At 41.6% G+C, this 21,674-nt stretch overlaps 1 protein-coding gene across 10 annotated transcripts in view; it reads right to left on the bottom strand.

Annotated features, from left to right (window-relative positions):
• LOC148849535 (U-box domain-containing protein 44-like) overlaps window positions 1-18,566 on the bottom strand; it is a 33,007-nt gene extending 14,441 nt beyond the window's left edge. Inside the window, exons 1-6 of one of the 10 annotated variants that reach the window (XR_016101311.1) lie at window positions 18,224-18,566; window positions 17,886-18,017; window positions 17,656-17,716; window positions 16,567-17,138; window positions 16,155-16,464; window positions 6,970-8,667 (exon numbers count right to left, since the gene is read on the bottom strand). Coding sequence is in view for 7 of the 10 variants with exons in the window: in XM_088952074.1 (XP_088808200.1) it covers window positions 7,091-8,682; window positions 16,155-16,464; window positions 16,567-17,121 (2,457 nt within the window). In the remaining 3 variants the exon portion in view is untranslated. Of the gene's footprint in view, window positions 1-6,738; window positions 8,683-16,154; window positions 16,465-16,566; window positions 17,139-17,655; window positions 17,717-17,885; window positions 18,018-18,223 lie in introns of those variants that run through there. The other 9 variants (XM_088952076.1, XM_088952081.1, XM_088952077.1 and 6 more) reach the window with 9 other exon arrangements.
• Window positions 18,567-21,674: the final 3,108 nt, after the last annotated feature.

The following is a 21,674-nucleotide window of genomic DNA, read 5'->3' as shown; positions in this document are numbered from 1 at the left end:
CTAAATGGAACGATCACCAAACCAGCTGAGACCAAGGCCAAAGCTTTACAACAATGGAAGTTTGACAATGGTAAACTTGTTTCTTGGATTCTAAGTTCTATTGACTATCATATATCTGTACCCATGAGGAGAATGAAAACATCATATGAGATGTAAATGTATCTAGAAAAATTTTATCAACAGTCCAACGTATCTAAGCAATATCAGATAGAATTAGAAATATTCTCTTACAGCCAAGGAGATAGGAGAATATAGGAGTATTATTCTAGTTTTCTTGATTTATGGGCTGAAAATGAGATTGTTCACATTGAACCCTCGGATCCAGTGGAGTGTGTGAAATATCTTCAGAAGCATTTTGAGAAGAGAAAGGTGACTCAGTTCTTGATGAGACTTAGACCTGAATATGAGATAATCAGGTCCAACATTTTGAGTAGGGGAACTTCCAGATATGGATTTTGTTTTAGGGGAACTTCTGAGAGAAGAGACTAGACTTATCACTGCAGCCGGATTTGATGGGAAGATGGCTAAAGTTGGGGCTAAAACAGCCTTTGTTGCTCATGGGGGTAAGAAGCCAACCTCTAAGGACCTCTCCAAAACCCAGTGCTATGAGCGTAATGGTTCTGGACATATTGCATCTCACTGTAAGAAGAAGAATGTGTATACCTATTGCAAGCAACATGATCACATCATTCCAAACTATCCAGTCCGACCAGCTAAGGCTCTCAGAAACCATCTTAGTACCCAACCTTACTACTAATCTAATTTCTGTTGGTCAACTTGTTGATGAAGGAAATGTTCTCACCTTTTCTCATGATGGTTGCTTGATACAAGACTAATACGCTGGCAAGGTGAAAGGGAAGGGGCATAGGTTGGGCCGTCTGTTTGCACTGGAGTTCGAAAAGTCTCAACCGGGGGCATCCTCAGCTTTACTTAGTTCTTCTTTGTCTGATTCTATGTTGAGTTATAGGAATAATGTTTGGGATTTATGGCATAAACAATTGGGTCATCCATATTCCCAAAAATTAAAATTTTTGTTCGACTCTGGTTTGGTTAAGAATAAAATTCCCCCTGTTGATACTTTTGATGTTTCTTGCACTACGTGTTGTTTGAGTAAAAGGCATGTTTTACCATTTCTTCATAAATCTAAACATGCCACTAAACCTTTTGAGATAATACATAGTGATGTTTGGTCTGCTTTTATTACTTCACAATTGGGGTACAGATATTTTGTATTATTTATAGATGATTGTACCAGATATACTTGGATTTATTTTCTGCGACACAAATCAAAGGTCTTTGGTGCATTTAAATTGTTTCATACTATGGTGCAAAATCAATTCAAATGCAATGTGACTATCCTCCGCTCAGACTCAGGGGTAGAATATAGAGATGGAGACTTCTTGGCATACTTGAGGAGTCATGGAATTCAGTCTCAACGCAACTACCCAGAAACTCCACAACAAAATGGTGTAGCTGAACGGAAGAACAGACACATTCTCAATGTTGTGCAGACATTACTCATACTCCAACTTCGTTTTGGGTAGCAGTATCTAGTATAGCCGTGTATTTGATCAATTTTCTTCCATCCTCTGTTCTAGGCAACACCTCTCCCTTCCAAAAACTTTTTGGTTACCCCCCCAGATTTCTCTAGCCTTCATGTTTTTGGATGTCTTTGTTTTGCTCATCTTCCTGTTCGTGAACGATCTAAATTAACTACTCAGTCTACTATGTGTACCTTTGTGAGATATAGTCCTAACCACAAAGGGTTTTTGTGTTATGATCCTACTATTCATCGTATTCGGATTTCTCGGAATGTTGTGCTTCTTGAACATATCTCCTTCTTAGTTGGGGTTGCTAGATTGTCTGCTCCTTCCATCTCTGTTTTGCAGGACTTTGATTCAAATGACACTACTACTTCCTCAACCGAGAGAGATCTTTTTGTCTTCACCCGTAAGCGGCTGCGTGTCCCGGCTCTTGCGCCTACAACCCTCCTTCCACCCGGTCCAGAGCATTCATCTCAGATATCCTCTGTAAGTGATACCTTGACCCAAGATCCTCCTATTTTAGATAGTAGTTCAATTATTCCAATTCGTCGTTCTACCCGTATCTCTCGACCTCCTGACCACTATGGTTTTCCTTCAAACCATAGTGCCTTTTCTATTGTACTTTCTTCCACAAATATCCCTAGATCTTATCAGCAAGCATTAGAAGTTCTTAGTGGAAAGAAGCTATGGATGCCGAAATTCAAGCCCTCCATGAGAGTGACACTTGGGATCTTGTGCCAGCTCCTCTAGATGCTTCTATTGTTGGAAGTCGTTGGGTCTATACAATCAAACTGAAATCAGATGGCTCTCTTGATCGATATAAGGCCCTGTTAGTTGCCCAAGGATACAGTCAGGAATATGGGATTGATTATGAAGAAACATTTGCCTCGGTTGCTAAGATCACCACAGTTCAGACTCTTATGGCCATTTATGTTGTTTATTCCTGGACTATTTACCAATTAGATGTGAAGAATGCATTCCTTCATGGCGAATTAAAGGAGATAGTCTACATGAAACCTTCGTCTGGATATTGTAGTGATCCTTCACGTGTTTGTCGCCTAAAGGAGTCTTTATATGGCCTGAAGCAAGCACCCAGGGCTTGGTTTGAGCGCTTCCGGGATGTTGTTGCAGTTGGGTATAATCAGATTTCCTCTGACTACTCCCTCTTTGTGAAGAGAAGACCCCAGGGTATTACCATTCTTCTATTATATGTTGATGACATGCTCCTAACGGGGGATGACCATGACGGCATTTGTGAGCTGAAGTCCTTACTTCATAACTCATTTCACATGAAGGACCTGGGTCCTCTCACTTACTTCTTGGTTTTGGAGGTTCATCATAGCAGTCGAGGGTATTTTATTTGTCAACAAAAATACGCCTCTGATCTCGTCGAACTAGCTGGAATCACTGATGAGAAACATGTTGATACCCTCCTAGAGATGAATGTCAAGCTATCTGAATCCGAAGGCCTCATCCTTCCTAATGCCACCCTGTACCATCAACTTGTTGGCTCTTTGATCTATCTTACTATGACCAGGCCTGATATTTCACATGTTGTTCAGGTCATCAGTCAATTTGTCTCTGCCCCAAGACAACCTCATATGACTACAGTTTGTTGCATCGTCCGTTATGTTCGAGATACAACCTCTCAGGGACTGTTTTTCTCTTCCTCATCATCCATACAGTTGAGGGTTTATGCTGATGCTGATTGGGTTGGTTGCCCTGACACTCGTCAATCCACTACTAGGCGATGCGTCTTCATGGGTGACTCTCTCATCTCCTGGAAGTGCAAGAAACAACAAACTGTCTCTAAGTCTTCCACTGAAGCTCAGTATAGAGCTATGTCTTCTGCACGTAGCGAGATTGTTTGGCTGAAGTCACTTTTCATTGATCTTGGGATTTCTCTTCCTACCCCTATCCCTCTATATGCCAACAACACCAACACTATCAAGATCACATCTAATCCAGTCTTTCATGAGAGGACTAAACATATCGAGGTGGATTGTCACTTTATTAAAGACCTTGTTGAAGGCTTTATATCTCTTCCTCATGTTGCCTCTCACATGCAAATTGCTGACATCTTCACCAAGGCCATGACTAAGAGTCGACATCTCATTCTTGTGGGCAAACTGATGGTGATGTCTACGCATCAATTTGTAGGGGAGTGTGAAGATATATCTTGATGTACATTATTAGAGTAGTCCTTGTTGTACAGCATCATAGTTCTTATTATTTTATTTGTTCTTTTTATCTTTCAACCCTGTAAGGGCATTCTTGTAACTGTACATACTTTTTATCCCTTTAATATAAAAGAGGCTCTTTGGGGTGGGGGTCGACTATTCTTGACACCCCATATCAATACTAACTTGTTGATTTTCTTGACTCTATTTCAAGCATTGGCTATTTTGTGAAGGAAGCCACTTTTCTTATCCCCCAATTTGAGCCAAGTGGATTTAGCTCTCTATCTCCACCTAATTTCATCCTTAACAGCTATCAAATGTCACCTTGGCTTGACAACTTTTCAGCCTCTGCTCTTGAGAAATCTGGCCACTTCTTCAGCTCTATCCACCTCTTCAATCATACTGAGACAAGCCCCTTTTTTCAGTCTCCAAGGACAAACTATTCTCCAACTTCCATATTCTGATTTTTTTCTTTAATTATCTCCATTTTTTTTGGCTAGGATGTGTGAGCTAGAGCCATTCACTTGACACTCATTCCAGAATTTGTTCAACAAAGGCAGGAAACCCTCCTCCTCAAACCACGCATTTTTCAAATTTGAAAGGGACCTTGATTTCTCTATGGAACCACAAGTTAACTAGATTGGGCTATGATCTGAGACAGGTCTCGAAAGAGCAACTTGTTTAAAGGAGGGAAACAACTCATCCCAATCAGAAGAAACTAGAAACCTATCCAATCTAACTAATGTAGGAGATTCCTGATTGTTTGTCCATGTAAAACTAGCACCCACCAGCAGCAAGTCCATTAATTCAAACCTGTTTAGAAAGTCAGCAAACATGTTCATTGCCCTTGTTCTTCTTCCCCTTGTGTTTTTTTTTCTTCAGACAACAAAGTCACATTAAAATCCCCCCCAATAGCCCAAGGACAATCAAGATGCCCTCTAGAGCTTGCTAAATCTTCCCAGAGCTCACTTCTTTGGCTATTTTCTGTAGGACCATAGATATTTGTAATTTGGCAGACCCCTCCATTTTCTGATGGGGGTGAGAACTTACCGGTGAAAGAGATTTGGAGCAAGCCCAGTCCACCAAAAATTCAAGCTTTGAGCAGGGAGGTTTTTCTTTGGAAGGTGAACACCTATGACATCCTTCAAAAAAGGAGGTCAAATAAATGCCTCTCCCCTCATATATGCATTCTTTGCTTTGCAGATGATGAATCCCTACCACATTTACTGATTCGTTGCTCTTTTGTGCTCTTTGTTTGGGAATCTTTTTGCTCGCTCTCTTTGGTTGCAGGTGGAGTACTCTCTAGGATATAGTAAGCCTCTTTAACCCAAACTTTCTAAGGCGACCAACAAAAAGAGCAAGGGTTATGTGGAAATCAGTTAGCACAACAGTGGTCTGGACTATTTATCAAGAAAAAACAGTGGCGTGGACTGTATGGGAGGAAAGTAATGCAAGAATTTTCAACCAGAAGTACCAAGTCAAATGAAGATCTAGTGGAGGCCATAAAGATAAAAGTTGCACACTGGGTGAAAACACTTGAACTCTTTCAAATTTTCTCAATTATTGATATAGTAAGAGTGCGGAAAGAAGTGGTACACTCTTCTAAGAAGAAAGAAAGAAAGGTGGAGTGGAAGCCCCCACCCAGGTATTAGAACTTGCCAAACAAGCAAACCTTAAGAACTTAGAGGTAGAAGGGGGCTCAAAAATAGTGATAACATGGACCAATTCAAGGGGTAATGCTCCGTGGATTTATGGGCATCCCCTAAGGGAGATTGAAAGACTAGCAAGGGAATTCAATGCCTCGTTCACATGGATCAGGAGAATTGCAAATGGGATGGCTGATTCATTAGCCAAACAGGGAGTTCTTAGGCAGCAGCTTTCTGGGCTTTATTATAACACTTTGTGGTGCAATGCTTGCTTTCCATTTGCTGTAATTCTGTAACTGATTCTCTTAATTGAATAACATTTTCCTTTTGCTGATAAAAATAATTGTTCACATAATTGCCACTAATGGGGACATAGCAGAGATAATGTAAGCAAAGATGCTATTAAAGGTATACCTTAAAAAGGAATAAAAAAAGGAAAGAAGTAAATTGAGGAGGTGATGAAGTACTTGTAAATAGGAGCTCTAATATAGAAGATAGACAAGGACTTTAATACAAAACCATTACAGGTTTGAATGATGCTTTCACAAAAGGCATATGCTTAGGCAAACAAAAAAAAATGTTGATTTTTTTACCATTACTGAAGATTGACACCATTGGCAAATGGAAGATATGAAATAGATGGATACCTGAATGCCCAATAATACTGACCCTTCCCTCCACAAATTATCTACTCAAACCTCACCGAAAATCACCAATCAAAATAACCCTTACTAAAACCTTTTTGGCTAGAATGAACAGAATTGGGGAAAAGGTTCCCTTGCCTTAATCCTTTTGCAGAATGAAATTAATGAATGGAAATATTGCATACATGGAAATGATGAGAAAATATAAGCCAGACCGCATCACTACATTAACATTATTAGCTACTTATTCAAATGTGTATGTGCATATGATGCAAGTAACCAATATCTATTGATCAGACCTTGAATCAAGAATTATTAAATAAGGGGCATTTGCTATGGTATAAAGCCATAAATTAAAGAAAAAAAACAAGACAAAAAATGGAAGAAATAAAGATAGGAACATATCGAAACATGTGATACCTGTTACTAATTAAACCTTCATGCTAAGGTTATCGAACTAAAGGTGCTTTTGTTATGGTGTAAAATGATAAGAGAGAAGATGCAGAGAATAGAATGCCTTAAAGAATGCACTATACTTTTCTCCTTGCAAAAAGCTCCTTATGGAATTTTTAATATTTTCTGCCAAAATAATTTTACTAGGAATAACTTAAAACCCAAGAAAATTTTTTTCCTCCAGATTTTCTGCAATACGGAGCCTAGATGGAAAGAAATGGTAAAGATAACTACTTCATTTCTTATTCTTCTTGAAATGTGGTTGCAGAAATGTTACAAAAAATTATACATTTATATTCCCATCATCAATGCTAATGAAACAAACTTCATTTGTCCATACAATAAATGGGTGGTATGCCAATGACTCTTACAAACTCACCGAAGCAGTTCGAACAAATGAATATATATACTTCTAACCTCTACATATGGCAACACAAAAAGAGTATCAACTAGACATTAATGAACTACAAAGGCAGAGTATGCTTCCAAAATCAAAACTTACAATGCAGCAGTGAACTTTCCTCAGGATAGTAGAAAATTTAAAAAATAATCAATACATCCATCCATTTGCATCCATCATCAATGGCCATAATGAGTGAAGGATATTAGCATCTCTAACACACCTAACCCATGTTCTGAAATATGCCAGAAAAATTTGGTATCTTATCAACATGCTTCAAGGCACGCTCAGCAATCTGCCGAGTTCGATAGTCACCATGTCGGAATGCATCAACCAGTGCTGTGCTCACATTAGGGTCACCAGAAACTTCATATGCTATGTCTTCAGTCCTCAGGAGCCTCTCAACAGCATAAACCGCCCGCTGCCTCAAGATCTCTGTCCGATTCTCAAGCAGCACTTCAAGTATTGGCTTGACTCCCTCCGCCTCACACAAAACCATCACTCCTTGTTGAACATCAACTCCATCATCCAACAATGTGCAGATTGCTGCAAGTGCTGCCTCAACCACCTTTTCATTTGTGTGGTCTAAACAAGCCACCAACTTACCCACAGCCTTTCCTTCCACAAGACAAAAAGTTTCCTTCAGGGAACAAGTTCCATGGTGTAGGCGGCACAATCCTGTTACCACTAGCTGCTTGCTAAAACAAGGAAAAACTGAAGCACAAAATCCAGGTTTAGGCAACTCTGGCAGTTCTGTCAGACGTTTGGACTCTTGTGAAAGGTTCTCCAAAGCCAAGGCAGACACCATCTGAACCTTGTCAAGCCCATTTGCCTGAAGCAGATCAATGAACAATGCGGCAAGATTATGCTCACGAGCCAGAACTACAGCATCATGCTCGTCACCTAAGACAAATGTGAGCCTTGACAAGACTTGAACAAGTCCTTCTAGATAGGGAGTCATGAAGCGGTTACCACGGGTTTCCCCTTGTCGAATTCGTAACACCCTAGAGATGACCAACTCAAAAGCACCTTCATCCAACAGCTGTCGAGTGAGTCCCAAATCCCTCTCCGGAAGGTCTGCTAACAGGCCAACAGCTGCTGCCTGATCTTCTGTTATCCCATTGTTTTCTGAGATGATTTTTATCAGGCTACCAAGCTGACCAGCAGTACCACGTAAAGCATCAGCTAGCTCTTGACCCATGTGAGGTGAAAGGTTCTGGAGAAGTTTTATTGAAGCCAAACAGAGCTCCTTCTGTGGAGCTTCAATGAACTGAATCAAACTGATGGTAGCACCAGAGCTTTTAATGGCAGAAACTACATTCAGAACAGTCGCAGGAGAACTGGTCAGTCCAACAAGGACTTGGAGTAGCTTGCACTCAATGGCAGGACCAGTGTTGCTGATGAGATGGAGTAGGTTGTGCACTATATCTTCAGAAACCAGAGTTTGGTGATCAGGTCCAACTGAGATTGAATCGAAGTCATAGCCTGAGTTCACAACATTAGCAAGAACTGTTGCAGAGACCTCCTTCAACCTCATAGGAAGCTGATTCCCACCAACAATGAAGAGGTCCTTCACAAGTGTAGGAAGGATCCCAGCTTCTATTAACATTCTGGCACTAGTCTCACAGGATGAAATCTGGTTCAGGGCTTTCAAAGAAGCTTCTCTTGATTGAACATTTCCACTTCTCAAGAAATTGACAAGTGTTGATCCCACTGTTCTGGCCACAAAGACCTTCTCATCATTGTTCAGAACCAGTTCACCAAGGAAAGAAACCATAGACAATTTAGTTTCAGAGGAACCTGCATCAATTCCCACTGTAGTGAGATTAGGAGCAAACAATAGAGCAAGAATTTTGACTTAATTTATATACTGAAGTGCATGCTAATAACTGAAATAGTTTTTTATCATTATAATAACTGAATTAATTTAATTTAGGCTGAAGATCATTTAGTAACATGTTCCCAACCATTGAAAGTAAATCTGTGTTTTCCATTCAACAAGAACTAGTAAATTTATTTCTCACCATTCTAAGAGAACAAATGGTTTACAGAGAATGGCATTTTTAATGGATAAGAATAATCGTGGTAAGAACAAGGCAATTAACCATTGTCAAAACCACTATTCTACAAAAATGGAAACTTCATCTAACAAATGCATATTTCCTTTTGGTAATAAAATAAAATTTATTAAAGAAAAAGAAGAGATACAAAGAAGATGACCAAAAGTCACCTGAGAGAAGAAAATAAAAGGAGGAAAACAAAACCACAACCCCAGCACACCAAACAGATCACCAACCACAAAAACCAGAAAAACAAACAAAAAACTCCCCACCTTTGACCCAGAAACCCAAAACCGGGAAAAAAAACTGACCAGCATAGCATACCTCTTCACAACCAGACCTCTCATTACAGCACAAACAAAACACCCCTGAAAAATCTCCCACTGCACACCCAAAAAAACAGAACACTCTACTTTCTCTTTTGGCCTTTCTTGTGTTAACACTTTTTTACTTGATCTGAGACCTAGTCTAGAAAAAGCACTTGACGCCAGAACTGGACAATGTTTTCTCTGATGTTTGGATCTTCTAATTGCTGAAAGGTCCTTCCTAAGTTTCACCAATTCTCTAGTTTCATTAATTCTTTCCAATTCCGAAACCGGATTCTTCTTGAACAACTTATCTTCTTCCAAGGTTTCACCCTCATCAACACTGGCTCTTGCAGTTCCATCAGCTCTCCGTTCAAAATTCAAGTCTTTGGATCTAGAGCTAAACTCTTTAGGAGTGAGGTCTGCCTCCCTCGAGGGTAAAGGATACTTTCCTTCCAGATCCTTAAACACCTGTCTAGTAAAAGCTTGACCCCCTAAAACCAATAAACCCAAGGCTTTGTTTACTTCCACTGCTGTATTTACGATCTTTTCCACATTAACTTGCTTTTTAACTTCATGGATCTCATCTATCAAAATCTCCAATCTACTATTCTACTTGAATCATAGTCTTCGTCTTCCTCTTCATCACTCCCCCAAACGGTTTCTTTATCTTTCAGAGGTCTAGTGTGGTAACCTTTTTTCTTGTTGCAGGTCTTTACCCCATCAGCCCAACCTACTTTATCTATACTTCCTCCCCCTTCAGGGTGAGCCCTTTCTTTTCTCTCGATAGTCCTATTGAATATTTTGTTTTCAAAAGAAGCCTTCTCATCTAGAGCTCTTAAATCTACAGGGGTAGCTTGCATGTGCAAACCCCTCCCCTTCTCATACTCCAGACTTTTTCCTCCTGAATTTTTACCTTTGCCTCCAGGATGAAGGGCCTCCCCTTCCTTACCTCTTTCTTCTTCTCTGTCCAATCCTGCTGCTACTTTGTTGATACGGATATCCCCTCCCATCACCATCATCTCCTTTCCTTCTTCTCCAAAGCAAACCTCACCAACCCCTTCCTGAATTTCGTGAGTTGAAAGCAAACAAAAAGTGTTTTCTTGTCTTTCTACTGAGGAAAAATCACCTACAGAACCCTCCTCGCATGGAACATTGCTCATCAAAGCATTACAAGCCTTATCAACCATGCCACCATCTTTTTCTTTTCGATTCTCTTCTTCGTAAGTATAATTCATTACACACCAGACAAAGCCATCTTTATCCGACATTGTAGATTCAGCACACTTCATCACTATCCTAGCTTCATTCACCTCAGCCTGAATAAAAAAAGACGATGATAGACCAGAATTTTCATCTCCCTAGTCTCCCTCAACCTTCGTAATGTGATCTTTAGGTCTACCAGGTGACCACCCCTCCAAACAACACACGACAGCTATCAGTCCAGAGCTTATGGCCCCACAACTTCTTTATACAGAATCAGCAAGTGTTTGGGTTTGAGCCTTCGATTCCAGACCAAGAAGGCAAGAACCCAACCCAAACCAGCAAAATCCACAACTGTTCAAACTCTCCAACTCCTTTTCATGCCCAACTTCAAAATTATTAATATCAACGTAAACTGGGTGTTGGTCCCCACCAATAGCCAAGAGCTTGTGGTCTTTTTCCTGAGAAAAATCTGTTCGCGTTCCTTACACGCCACCCCAACATTAAATGCCCTGGGACAAGAGACCAGGCCAGTATTAAGTGTCGCTTGAGAAGCTCTTCTAGGATTACCAAAGATGGGAAAATGGCGCCCTTTCAACTCCCTTCCCATCCATTGTTCTTCCCTTTGCAGGTTAAGGCCATCTTCATTTGAATGATCCAACGCTTGCATGCACATAGCGCCTCCTGCTCCACCACCACTTTGTCTTCCTTCCTGCGCCCATTGCACCACAAGGTAGCTTCAATGGAAGTCGCCAGCCATACACTGACACTAATCACTTGTAAGAGTAAATTGATCTTTCTGGGAATACATTCAGGCTTCACACCAACTATCCTTAGAGCAGCCGACCACAGATCATTCAGAAAGACTCCCTCCAGACTTCCACCGCACAGAGAAGCAATCAAGTGGAAAGTTACCATCTGCCAGAGGTGAAACAGCAAGCCAAGAATCCTGACAGTCACTTCATCTCCTTCCACAATTTCCTTAGTGTTCGAAAGGAAACACCATTTAGAAATCAAAATTTGACCGAACTAGGTTTGGATGGAATTGGCTATAATCTCCATTGGGGCATCCAACAAATCTAGCAATGCTTTACAACTATCAAAAGGAGTGATTACCAATGACCCCTTCAACTTAAAGTGTCTGCTGATGGTCTCCCCAACCTCCCTCCAATCCTCAACTTCAAACTTAGTCAAAACAATCAGAGCATTCTCCCACCTTTTCTTGCTGCCTTGAAAAGCCAACAGTTTGCCACGACCAGTAGCACTTACAAAAAACAAGAACTCCTCAACAACCACCTTTTTTTTTCATTTTCTTGATTACCTTCTTTAAAAATGGGGGCCAAGCCTGCCCCGCTTCTTAATCCTAAGTTTTAGAGAAAATCCTGAATCACAAAAGACAGCTCTTCCCCCCTTGAACTTCTCCACCCTTCCAGAACACAAACAAATTTCTTACCTCCACTCCCAAAGTATTCTGACAAAACTATGAACTTCCTTTATCATGCTCTTTTCTTTCAACCATGTATCTCCTATGACCTTCAGCCTTCAAATTTTTCCATTCTAAGTTTCTTTGAGAATATGTGGCTGTTACATCCAGATTTCAAGTCAAAAGTGAAAAGAGTGGTAGGAAGAAGACCAAGTGGAGTTTAGGTGGAAGGGTTTTAGATTTTATAAAAAACTACGAAGGTTGAAATGTAGGATTATAGAGTGGAGTAAGAAGGTTTTTGGGTCTCTAGAGGAAAGAAAGGCTTACACTTCACACAGAATTGAGGGACTAGATGAGCTTGAAGGGGAGAGGGCAATAAGAGAGGAAGAGAAATATGAAAGACGGAGGTTAAAATAGGAGTTGGAAGAGATTTTGAGAAAAGAGGAGATTAGCTGGAGACAGAAATCTAGATGTCATTGGTTAAAGGAAAGTGATGACAACACAAGTTTTTCCACTTAGTAGCAAATGGGAGGAAAAGAAGAAATACTATCTCTCAACTCAAGTGGAATGGGCAAACTCTAACTAGGGAAGGGGATGTTGCACAGGCCTTTGTGGATCACTTCAAATCCATCTTTGTTGCTCAGGGAGAACCAAAGAATCTTTAGCAAAATTCATTTGGAGAAGCTCTAGGGCTTTGATAGAAACCCTAGAGAAGGTTTTTGAAGTCTAAGAAATTAAGGAAGCAATCTTTTCTATGGAGAGATCCAAAGCCCCAAGCCTAGATTTTGCAATGGCTTTTTTCAAGATTGTTGGGAAATTGTGGGTGATGATCTAGTGGAAGTGTTTGATTAACTCTTTGAAAGGGGCAAATTCAACTCAGGGGCAAATGCTACTTTATTTCCTTGATCCCTAAGAAAGCATATGCTTCTCATCCAAATGATTCTAGGTCCATAAGCCTTGTGGGTAGTATGTATAAATTATAAAATTGTCTCCAAGGTGTTAGCTGAGAGAATAAAAAGGTCCTTCCCTCTTTAATCTCTCTAAATCAAGGGGCTTTTGTATTTGAAAGACAAATGATTGACCAAAACCTCATTGCTAATGAGTGTGTAAAAAGGAAAAAGGAAAAAGGCCTAGTTTGTAAGTTGGACTTGAAGAAAGCCTATGACGTGGTGGACTGGGATTTTCTTCTAAAAGTTTTAAGATTGAGAGGTTTTGGAGTGAGATGATGTAAATGGATAAAGAGGTGCATGTCTTCCTGTCATTATTCCATACTAGTCAATGGAGTAGCTAGAGATTTCTTTCTATCTAAAAGGGGCCTTCAACAAGGTGACCCCCTATCTCCCTTCCTCTTCACTCTAATAGCATATGTGCTTAGTGATCTGATTTCAAGAGCTGATGCAAAAAACTCACTTCAAGATTGGAGAGTTGGGGGGAATAATGTAGTGGTTACCCATCTACAATTTGCAGATGATATTGTTATCTTTCGTGAAGGGGAAAGGGAGGATGTGGCTAATCTACAATGAATGGTAACACACTTTGAAAGGGTTTACAATCTCAAAGTAAACTGGAACAAGAGTTGTGTAGCAGGTTTAAATAAAGAAAAAGTGGAGATAGAAAACCTAGCTAGAATGTTGGTTTGTGAGGTAGGATATTGGCCTTCACAGTACCTAGGACTACCCTTGAGGGGGAACCCAAATTCTGATAGCTTTTGGGATCTAGTAGTGGAAAGGTTTACAACGAGGCTTGTAGGATGGAAGAGAAGTTATATCTCTTTAGGGGGTAGGATAACTCTAATAAAGTCAACCTTGACTAACTTGCCAATTTACTACCTATCTACCTTTAAGATCGCCACAAAAGTGGCCAATAAACTGGAAAAACTAATGAGGGATTTTCTATGGGAGCCAGGAGATGCAAAAAAGGATCATCTAGTAAAGTGGGAGGTGGTGTCAAGGAGTAGGGATAGTGGAGGTTTAGGGATAGGAAATATTAAACTCAAGAACTTGGCACTGTTGGGCAAATGGTTATGGAGGTTTCCTTTGGAACAAGAAAACTTGTGGCATAAAGTAATTGCAAGCCTTCATAGCATGGCAGACAATGGATGGGATGCTGGTCTCCATCATAGGGCATGGTAATCCATAGCTTGTTGCCTTCTTCCCTTTTGTATTTAAGGCACTATGCTTGTGCTGGTAATAAAGTGTGTTTCTGGGAAGATGTCTGGCTTGGGGATACACCTTTTAAAGATAAATTTCCACCTATCTATTCCCTATCCCTCAACAAAGGGAGAGTGATTTCTTCTATGCATGCTAATTAAAACTCCTGGGACCTAGGATTAAGGAGAGGGTAAAGGGAATCCGGAATGGGCCTAGTAGATCTACAGATGAACTCATTGCCCTTCTTAGTAGTGCTTTCTTGAGCCTTTCTTGCCAAAACAGTAGAATTTGGTCAGTGTCCCCTTTTGGCTCTTTTACCTGTGCTTCCTTCTTCACTACACTCCTTCAATCCTCACACCAGGTCGGTTCCTTCCCTACAAAGGAAGTTTGGTGTAATCTTGTACCCCAAAAAATAAGAGCCTTTTGTTGCGAGGTGGTGCTCCAAAAAATCAATACTATCGATAATTTACGAAAAAAGAAGGTCGAATTGCTGCCTCTCTTCTCATGCTTGTTGCCTTTGCTTGGGAAATGGTGAGACAATTTCACATCTGTTACTATCTTGTCCGTTTGCTTCTTTTGTTTGGAATAAGTTTTCTTCCCTCTTTGGCTGCAGGTGGACCCCTCCTCCGGATGCGGAAAGCCTTTTTGACCCAAGCTTCTTCAAACTACCTAAGAAAAGGGGTAAAGTGATGTGGACACCAACAAGAGCAGCCATCCTTTGGTCTTTATGGGAGGAAAGGAATAACAGAATTTTCCCAAGGGGTAGAAAGATCAAAAGAGCAAGCTATTGAATGCATAGCCACTAAAGTCATACACTGGCTGAAAGTTACTGACTTGTTCAAAGGCTTTTCGGTGGATGATATACCAAGGGGATGGTCAGCAGTGGCAAATTCTTCGACTAGACAGTCTATTATTCAGCCTTATTGGACACCTACAGTACAACAAAGGGTAAAATTGAACTTTGACGGAAGCTCCTTTGGCAATCCAAGACACTCTGGAGTTGGGGGAGTCTTCAAGGATGGGGAAGGCAAGCTGATAGCACTATATTCTGGTTCCATAGGTGTGGGAGACTATCTGAGAGCTGAAATTATGGCTCTACTACAAGGCTTGAGGTTGGCCAAGCAATGGGGATTTCAAAACTTTGAGGTGGAGGGAGACTCTAAACTGTTAATAGGATGGCTGCAGACAAAAAATCTGGGTGTATAGACTTTTAGACAACAAATAAGGGAAATACTTAGCTTAGCAATGGATGCTGGAGTAATCTTCAAATGGGTAAGGAGGTCAGCCAATTCTGTGGCTGATATTTTGGCAAAGTAGGGGGCCTTCAGGGAAAACTGTTTTTGGGGCTGTATTGTAACTATTGAAATTGATTGGGGTCAACACTCATATTCTGAGTGGTTGACAGTGTATGATGATTAATTGCTATCTTTAATGAAAGTCACAATTTCCAATAAAAAAAAAAGGCACCACCAATCTAACTCAGAAACCAACCTACAGCTTCTTCTAGAAGAAAGACAGTACCCTTCTTTTGTTCTCTGATTTTTAAGGCTAACAAACCCTAATCCTCATTTCCTCCAGGAAATAAAGTTTCCGCTTCTACTCTTAGTCTTCATCCCCACCCATAGGTTTTTGCCCTCAGGTTTCATAGGAAGATCTAAAAATCATTCCGCTTGCCTCATTTGTTTGTGCATGCGGATCTACTGCAGTACTGCCTCAACATCTCCAGTAAATGATGCTCCATCCAGCTTGCCTTGTTTTTTTACACATTCAAGTATGACCTTACAATGAAATTCTAAGTTCCATGGAATATGCAAAATGAATCATTGAAGAGAGAGAGAGAGAGAGAGAGAGAGAGAGATGGTATGTAATAAGAAATAAGTCTTGTCACAAACGCATATCAATGAATAAAGGTTAGAACACAGAACACACTGAGTTAGTCCAATATCAGTAAGATGTCTTACTGTCATAGAAAAAATTGCACTTCATAATTGGAAAAGCATAAACAAAGAGATGTTTTTCATTTATTTATTTTAATGTCATCTATGACAAATAACTTGCAAGACAATATACAATACACAAACATGAAATTCAACTGTTGAACAGTAAATAAGCAAGGAATGAGTAAACAAGAAGTGAGACAAAGCACCTTCGAGCAGGAGTGAAAGGAGAGGCTGCAATCTACCATTTTCAGCCATTTGGCGCACATTATTCTCACACTTCTCTAGATTTTTCAGTGTTTTTTCAGCTTTCTCAGCAATCAAAATGTTCTCTGATTTGCTGCTTATCATTCCAACTAATATAAGAATCGCTCCATTGACTGCACCAATCTTTTCACACAAAGTGTCAGACATTGAGAGTTCGTATAACAAAGACACAGCCTCCTCTCTCTCCTTGGAACGCTCTTTAGACAAGAACTTAACAATTGTGCGTACTGTGTCTCCTTCAGCCATTACCTCCTGCAGAGCAAGAAAAGTTGATTGAGAACAAACTTTGACAACACCCATGTTTACTAAGAGATGATAAAATCTTTAAAGAAAACCAGCAACCCTGCAGACAACCTTATTATCTGCATCCTCCTCTGTGACAATACGAAGGGTTTCCAAAGCTTTACACATTACTTTCCGACTGCTGCTTTTCAACATGTCAATAATCATTGGTATCAGCTCAGCATTACGTACAGCATGCTTACTAGACCTACTTTTCCGGCAAATAGACTGAATATACTGCAAAGCATGCAGAATATCTTGCTCTGGGCTGCCCAGAGAGAGTGATCTACGAGTGTTGTCAAGCTGTACAGCGTCATTCCTTGCAGTCCATTCTTCAATTGTATTTCGCAGAGCTATACTCGGCTTCAGTTCAGTACTTCTTAACTCTTTCAACGTTATTGGACAAACAAGTCTTCTTCCGCTCTCCTTCAACTCCTTAAACCATTTTTCAATTGCTTCTCGCTCGAAAGTCTGCCCATTTTCTAATGTAACTGGGTCATGCATTACTTGTTTTGTGAGAGGGCAAACAAATGCATCGTAAATAGGTTCAATATGTGTCCTTTCAAAATGGTAGCTCTCATCAGATAGACTTCCTTGGTCATAACTTCCATCTCGGCTGCCTGCCATCTCTTTTGTAAAACCTACTGCAACCAATGTAACATGAAAGATCTTAGATTCCACCACTTCAAACCACTGAGTTGTAAGGAAATGAAACTAATGAAGAAAGCTAACAACAATCTCCTGCCATGTCAAGCAAAGTTTATGAAAAAGAGCATTAGTAAGTTCTATTCCATTCCAGCCTCGACTAAAGAATACACGAAACTTTGTATTTTCTTCTCTCTATGTACCTTCTTTCCACCCTTTTTCTTTTTTTGTGTAAGGAGGTGTCAACACATAAGCTACAATCATTGCAATTCCTATTTAGACAAAATTATTTAATCATAGCAAGAATAATTATTTATTTGAAAGCATACGTATTTCTCTGCCCCAATTGCCCCTCTTACTGCAATGTTGGAAGTTGCAGAAAGCAGAACATTGAGAATTCTTCAATCAAACAAAGTGATGTGCGCAAAAGCAATAGTACTGGATTCGGTTGACATCTAGCTTCTTAGGTGGGCAAACATGTAAATACATGTGGATGGGGCTGATATTATTACTTACCAAAAAGAAAATGACGCTGTTATAAGGGTCGGCAAAGGATCCGATGTTCTAGTGCTAGAACCTGCAAGTTGGAACGCTACTAAACGGTTTTATCATTGACATAGTATAAACTTTTGCTGAATCCAGGGAGTTGGGGGCAATTGTAAAGGTTCGTGCGTTTTCTCAAAGGAACATTGATGATCCAACAATGCAATTGAACTTTGTTAAGTCAAAGAGACATCTAATTATACCTAAGTAACGGTAACAAACAACTAAATAATGATAAGCAGTTTAATCAGTTAAAAGGGCAGCCCAGTGCACGATGCTCACGCCAATGCGGGGTCTGGGGAGAAACAGATAGGCAGATGTACGCAGCCTCACCTCTACAAATAGCCATAACCAGTGTAATCAGTTAGATTGAAAAATACAGACTACCCGGCATACCCATCCGTCCAGCTCAAAAGAAAAGTAGGGTATATTAGAAGGCCCATACTAGGCTAGGGCTAGTGTCAGGAAGAAAACCGAAAAAAAAAAAAAAAAAAGCCAATACAATCATTTCACCTGAACTCAATTTCTGAAGGAAGCATACCTTTCTTCTGAGGCTTAAAATCAGAAATGATTCCCGACAAGGTGAGACTAAGTCCTGCAGTCAAACCTTGTCACTGATTAGAACAAAGAAGAAGAAGACGAAGGAGAACCCAGAAACCAAGTGCTGGTCCATGGACAAGGAGTGAACGAATTTTGAATAACAACAGAGATTTAGGGTTAGAGCTCGTTCGGCTTTGGCATAGGAAGAGGAGGGGAGACAGAGAGAGGAGGCGAGGAAAGAAGAGCTGGAAATTGCTGGTGCGGATAAAAACAACAATAATAAAAAAAAAAAAAAAATAGAGGAAACGAGAGAGAAGTAACAGAGTAGGTTGACCCCAAGAATAATAGTCATCGCTGTATAGAGAGAGAGAGAGAGAGAGAGAGAAGACGTAAGCAGGTGACGAGAGGGAGAGAGGATGTGGGGCAGCCTCCACCAAAATCCAAGGCAAGGCTTGAACGGGAGTGATTAGGGCACGTCGTAATCTTGAGCAGGAGTGATTAGGGGCACATCTCTTACTCGCGCCCGCCATTATTTTCTTCTATTTTCCTTTCCTTTATATATTTATTTAATTTAATTATTTTTGTATAAAACTAATATTTATTTATTTATCCATTCCTCTTTTTGGTAATATTTATTTATTCGTTAATGGTTTGTTTCCTGTAGCTGTAGATTCACTAACTTATCGCCCAGTCGCCCACTCCATTCAATACCAACCGAAACTAATAAAGTAGCACCCGCCCGCTACGCTTTCTCCGGCGATCTACAGTGACATTTATCGACCCGATTCTACTATTCGGTTCAGTAACACCCGGGCCAGTCCGAGTAAAATTGACTCGGATCAATCCCAGTGCAAGCCACGCTATAATCATCCTGGATACGGATATCGACAAGGCAACAAGTCAACAAGTCAGTTTGGTTTGGTCAAATCTGATCCATAGTCGCTTTGGCCCTAAACTAACCCATTTGAACAAGGGCATGACACAAAACCCGACCCATTGCACATTTGGTATACCAAACCCAAACAAGTCAGGGGGTATTTTGACATTATCAAACCAAAATTCTGCTTGATTAAGCTGATTCAATTTTTTTTCTTCTTTTGCTTCAAGATTCAAATACTTTTATTACTCTTTACTTTGGTTACTTGAAAATATTTTTTAAAAGAAATATAATTTAGACATTTCTTACATGAATATTTTCACTTTGCGTGTCATATGTGGTGTTCAATAATGACCATTCGGTTAATGGCACTCACGCATAAAAAATAATACATGTTTGTAAATTGCATTTGATGGAGGGTGATTTGGCTTGACCTCGTATCTTAGGTATACGTAGGCATGACCTAGCTCAAACAGTGACTCAGCATGACAGCACAACTTGGTGGGAAAGTCCCACCGAGCTCAACACGGCGGCTCGACGGGTAAGCTACTCGCCGAAAGTCGCCTCGCCCGCACCTCTTCCCCGGGGTCAAGGGACTTCGGGGGTCCCAAGTTTGGGGCACCCTGACCCCTTTTGAGACCCGAGCTCCTCCTAATGGATCTTGGGCCACTCCTAAGCAAAAACGCACTAATTCTTCTCTGGACGCCCTGAGGCACAAAGACCTCGGGTCAGCTAGCTCGGCATAACCTGCTGCAGGCAGCCCGTCACTTAAGGGACAACCCAGCTCAGGGCAGTTCGCAGGAGAGCAGCTCGGTATACCATAGGATGGCTTCCTGCCCGACCGTCGTACCTAACAAACTTGCGAATTGTAGGCGTGTCCCCTCGTCGCACCTGCCACCTTTAGGAAGGCGTTCCACACCTGACAGATACGTACCCTGCACGACAGCCCCACGCGTGCCACCTCAGCCCTGCCTGTAGTGGTTGTGGCAGACTGGCAGTGGCAGTTATACCTGCCCTGTCAGAAGCCAGAGGGCTGGGAGCAAAAGAATTCAGCTATAAGGAACCTACCCTCAATGAACAAGGTATCTGAAAAATCACTAGCGCAACCTACACTCTTAGCCTTCATTCTCTCTTTGCTTCTTGTACGCAATACTAACTTAAGCATCAGAGCATTCCCGCCGGGAAACCCCCGGGGAGTTTTTCATCCTTCCTCTCGTTTCAGGTACATCTCAAGAGCCACGTGAGCGCCAGTTAGGAGTGACCGGATTGTACTATATCATTTGGCGCCATCTGTGGGAATCGCTTCAAAAGGCCTTTCTCTCTAAACTTTCTTAATTCCTTCTTCTTCCTTGAAACAATCCAATGCTCATGGCTTCCTCTAGCAATGTCGGACGAAGCACGGAGGTAGATAACTCCAGGGAACAACCCCAGCTTCCTACTGTCTGTATCGGACAGTTCACCGTCCCCCTCTCAACGAACGGAATCCCCAGCTTGAACGTGCCTCTCACAATGGCACCTGTCATTGCCCCACTTCCTGCTATAGTCGGAACAACATTCACCGAACCTTCGGTCGTGCCCCCGGCGGCCAGCCCGAACCAACTGGAGAACCTACTGCAGTGCATGAGGGCCATGCAGGCCCAAATGCAACAGTTCCAACAGCTCCAACTCTATCAACAACACGTGTTGCACCAGGTCTCCCAGTACCAGTATCAGCAGCAGTTCCCTCAGCTGCCTCAACCTCGGCTTCAACAGCCTCAGCTCCAGCCTCAGCACAAGGTCTCGCAGCAAGCCAAATCTCGTCGCCAGAGTGAGCACTCCGGCCGAGGAGAAGCCCCCCAAAATCTCCCAAAAAACCAAGCCTCCCCCCACGGTAGACAGGAGAGACCGACTATCCCGATCTCGCCGCGGGCGGACAGGTTGGGAGGACCCCAGCTCGACAGATCTACGTCGCCTCAACAGTCGAAGTTTGGAGCCCCGATCCTTGAAAACCGATTCGAGATCCTAGCAACAGATTCCAAGCAAGATCCCTCTGTCCGTAGTCATCACCAGCGGACCGGGATACTCCCAGTGCAAACCATTCTAGATAGCGTGGAGGTGAGCAGCACGAACGCCGAACCCATCAAGAAGTAGAGACGCCGCCACCGAGCTCGCCGATTTGTCACCCGCGATTTGCCAGAGCTCATGGGCAAAGAAGAGGTAGGCTCAGCTGAAGCCAAAGCTCCCCTTCTCTCAGTTTCGTCCCCCCTATCTTCCGAACTCCTGGCAGTCCCAATGCCCAAGGATTTCAAGCTCCCCCCTCTTGATAAGTACGATAGGTCGTTCGACCCGAATGATCATGTAGATGCCTTTCAGTCACAAATGCACCTATTACGAGCCAGCGAGTCGTCTATGTGCATGGCCTTCTCCACTACGTTCAGGGGAGCAGCCCGCACATGGTACCGAAACTTGGCGCCCGGGTCAATAAGAAGTTCTGCGCAGTTCGCACAAGCCTTCACGTCGCATTTTGTTACCAGCAAGCGGTGCCCGCGAACTGAAGAAAGCGTCTTCAACATAGCACAAAGGGAGGGAGAATCCA

This window comes from Nelumbo lutea, chromosome 6 (genome assembly GCF_056320005.1).
Source record: "Nelumbo lutea isolate HS-2025 chromosome 6, American lotus-T2T, whole genome shotgun sequence".
NCBI lineage: Eukaryota > Viridiplantae > Streptophyta > Magnoliopsida > Proteales > Nelumbonaceae > Nelumbo > Nelumbo lutea.
Note: the sequence above shows the minus strand (reverse complement) of the source record. Positions and strands in the feature narration are given on the sequence as shown.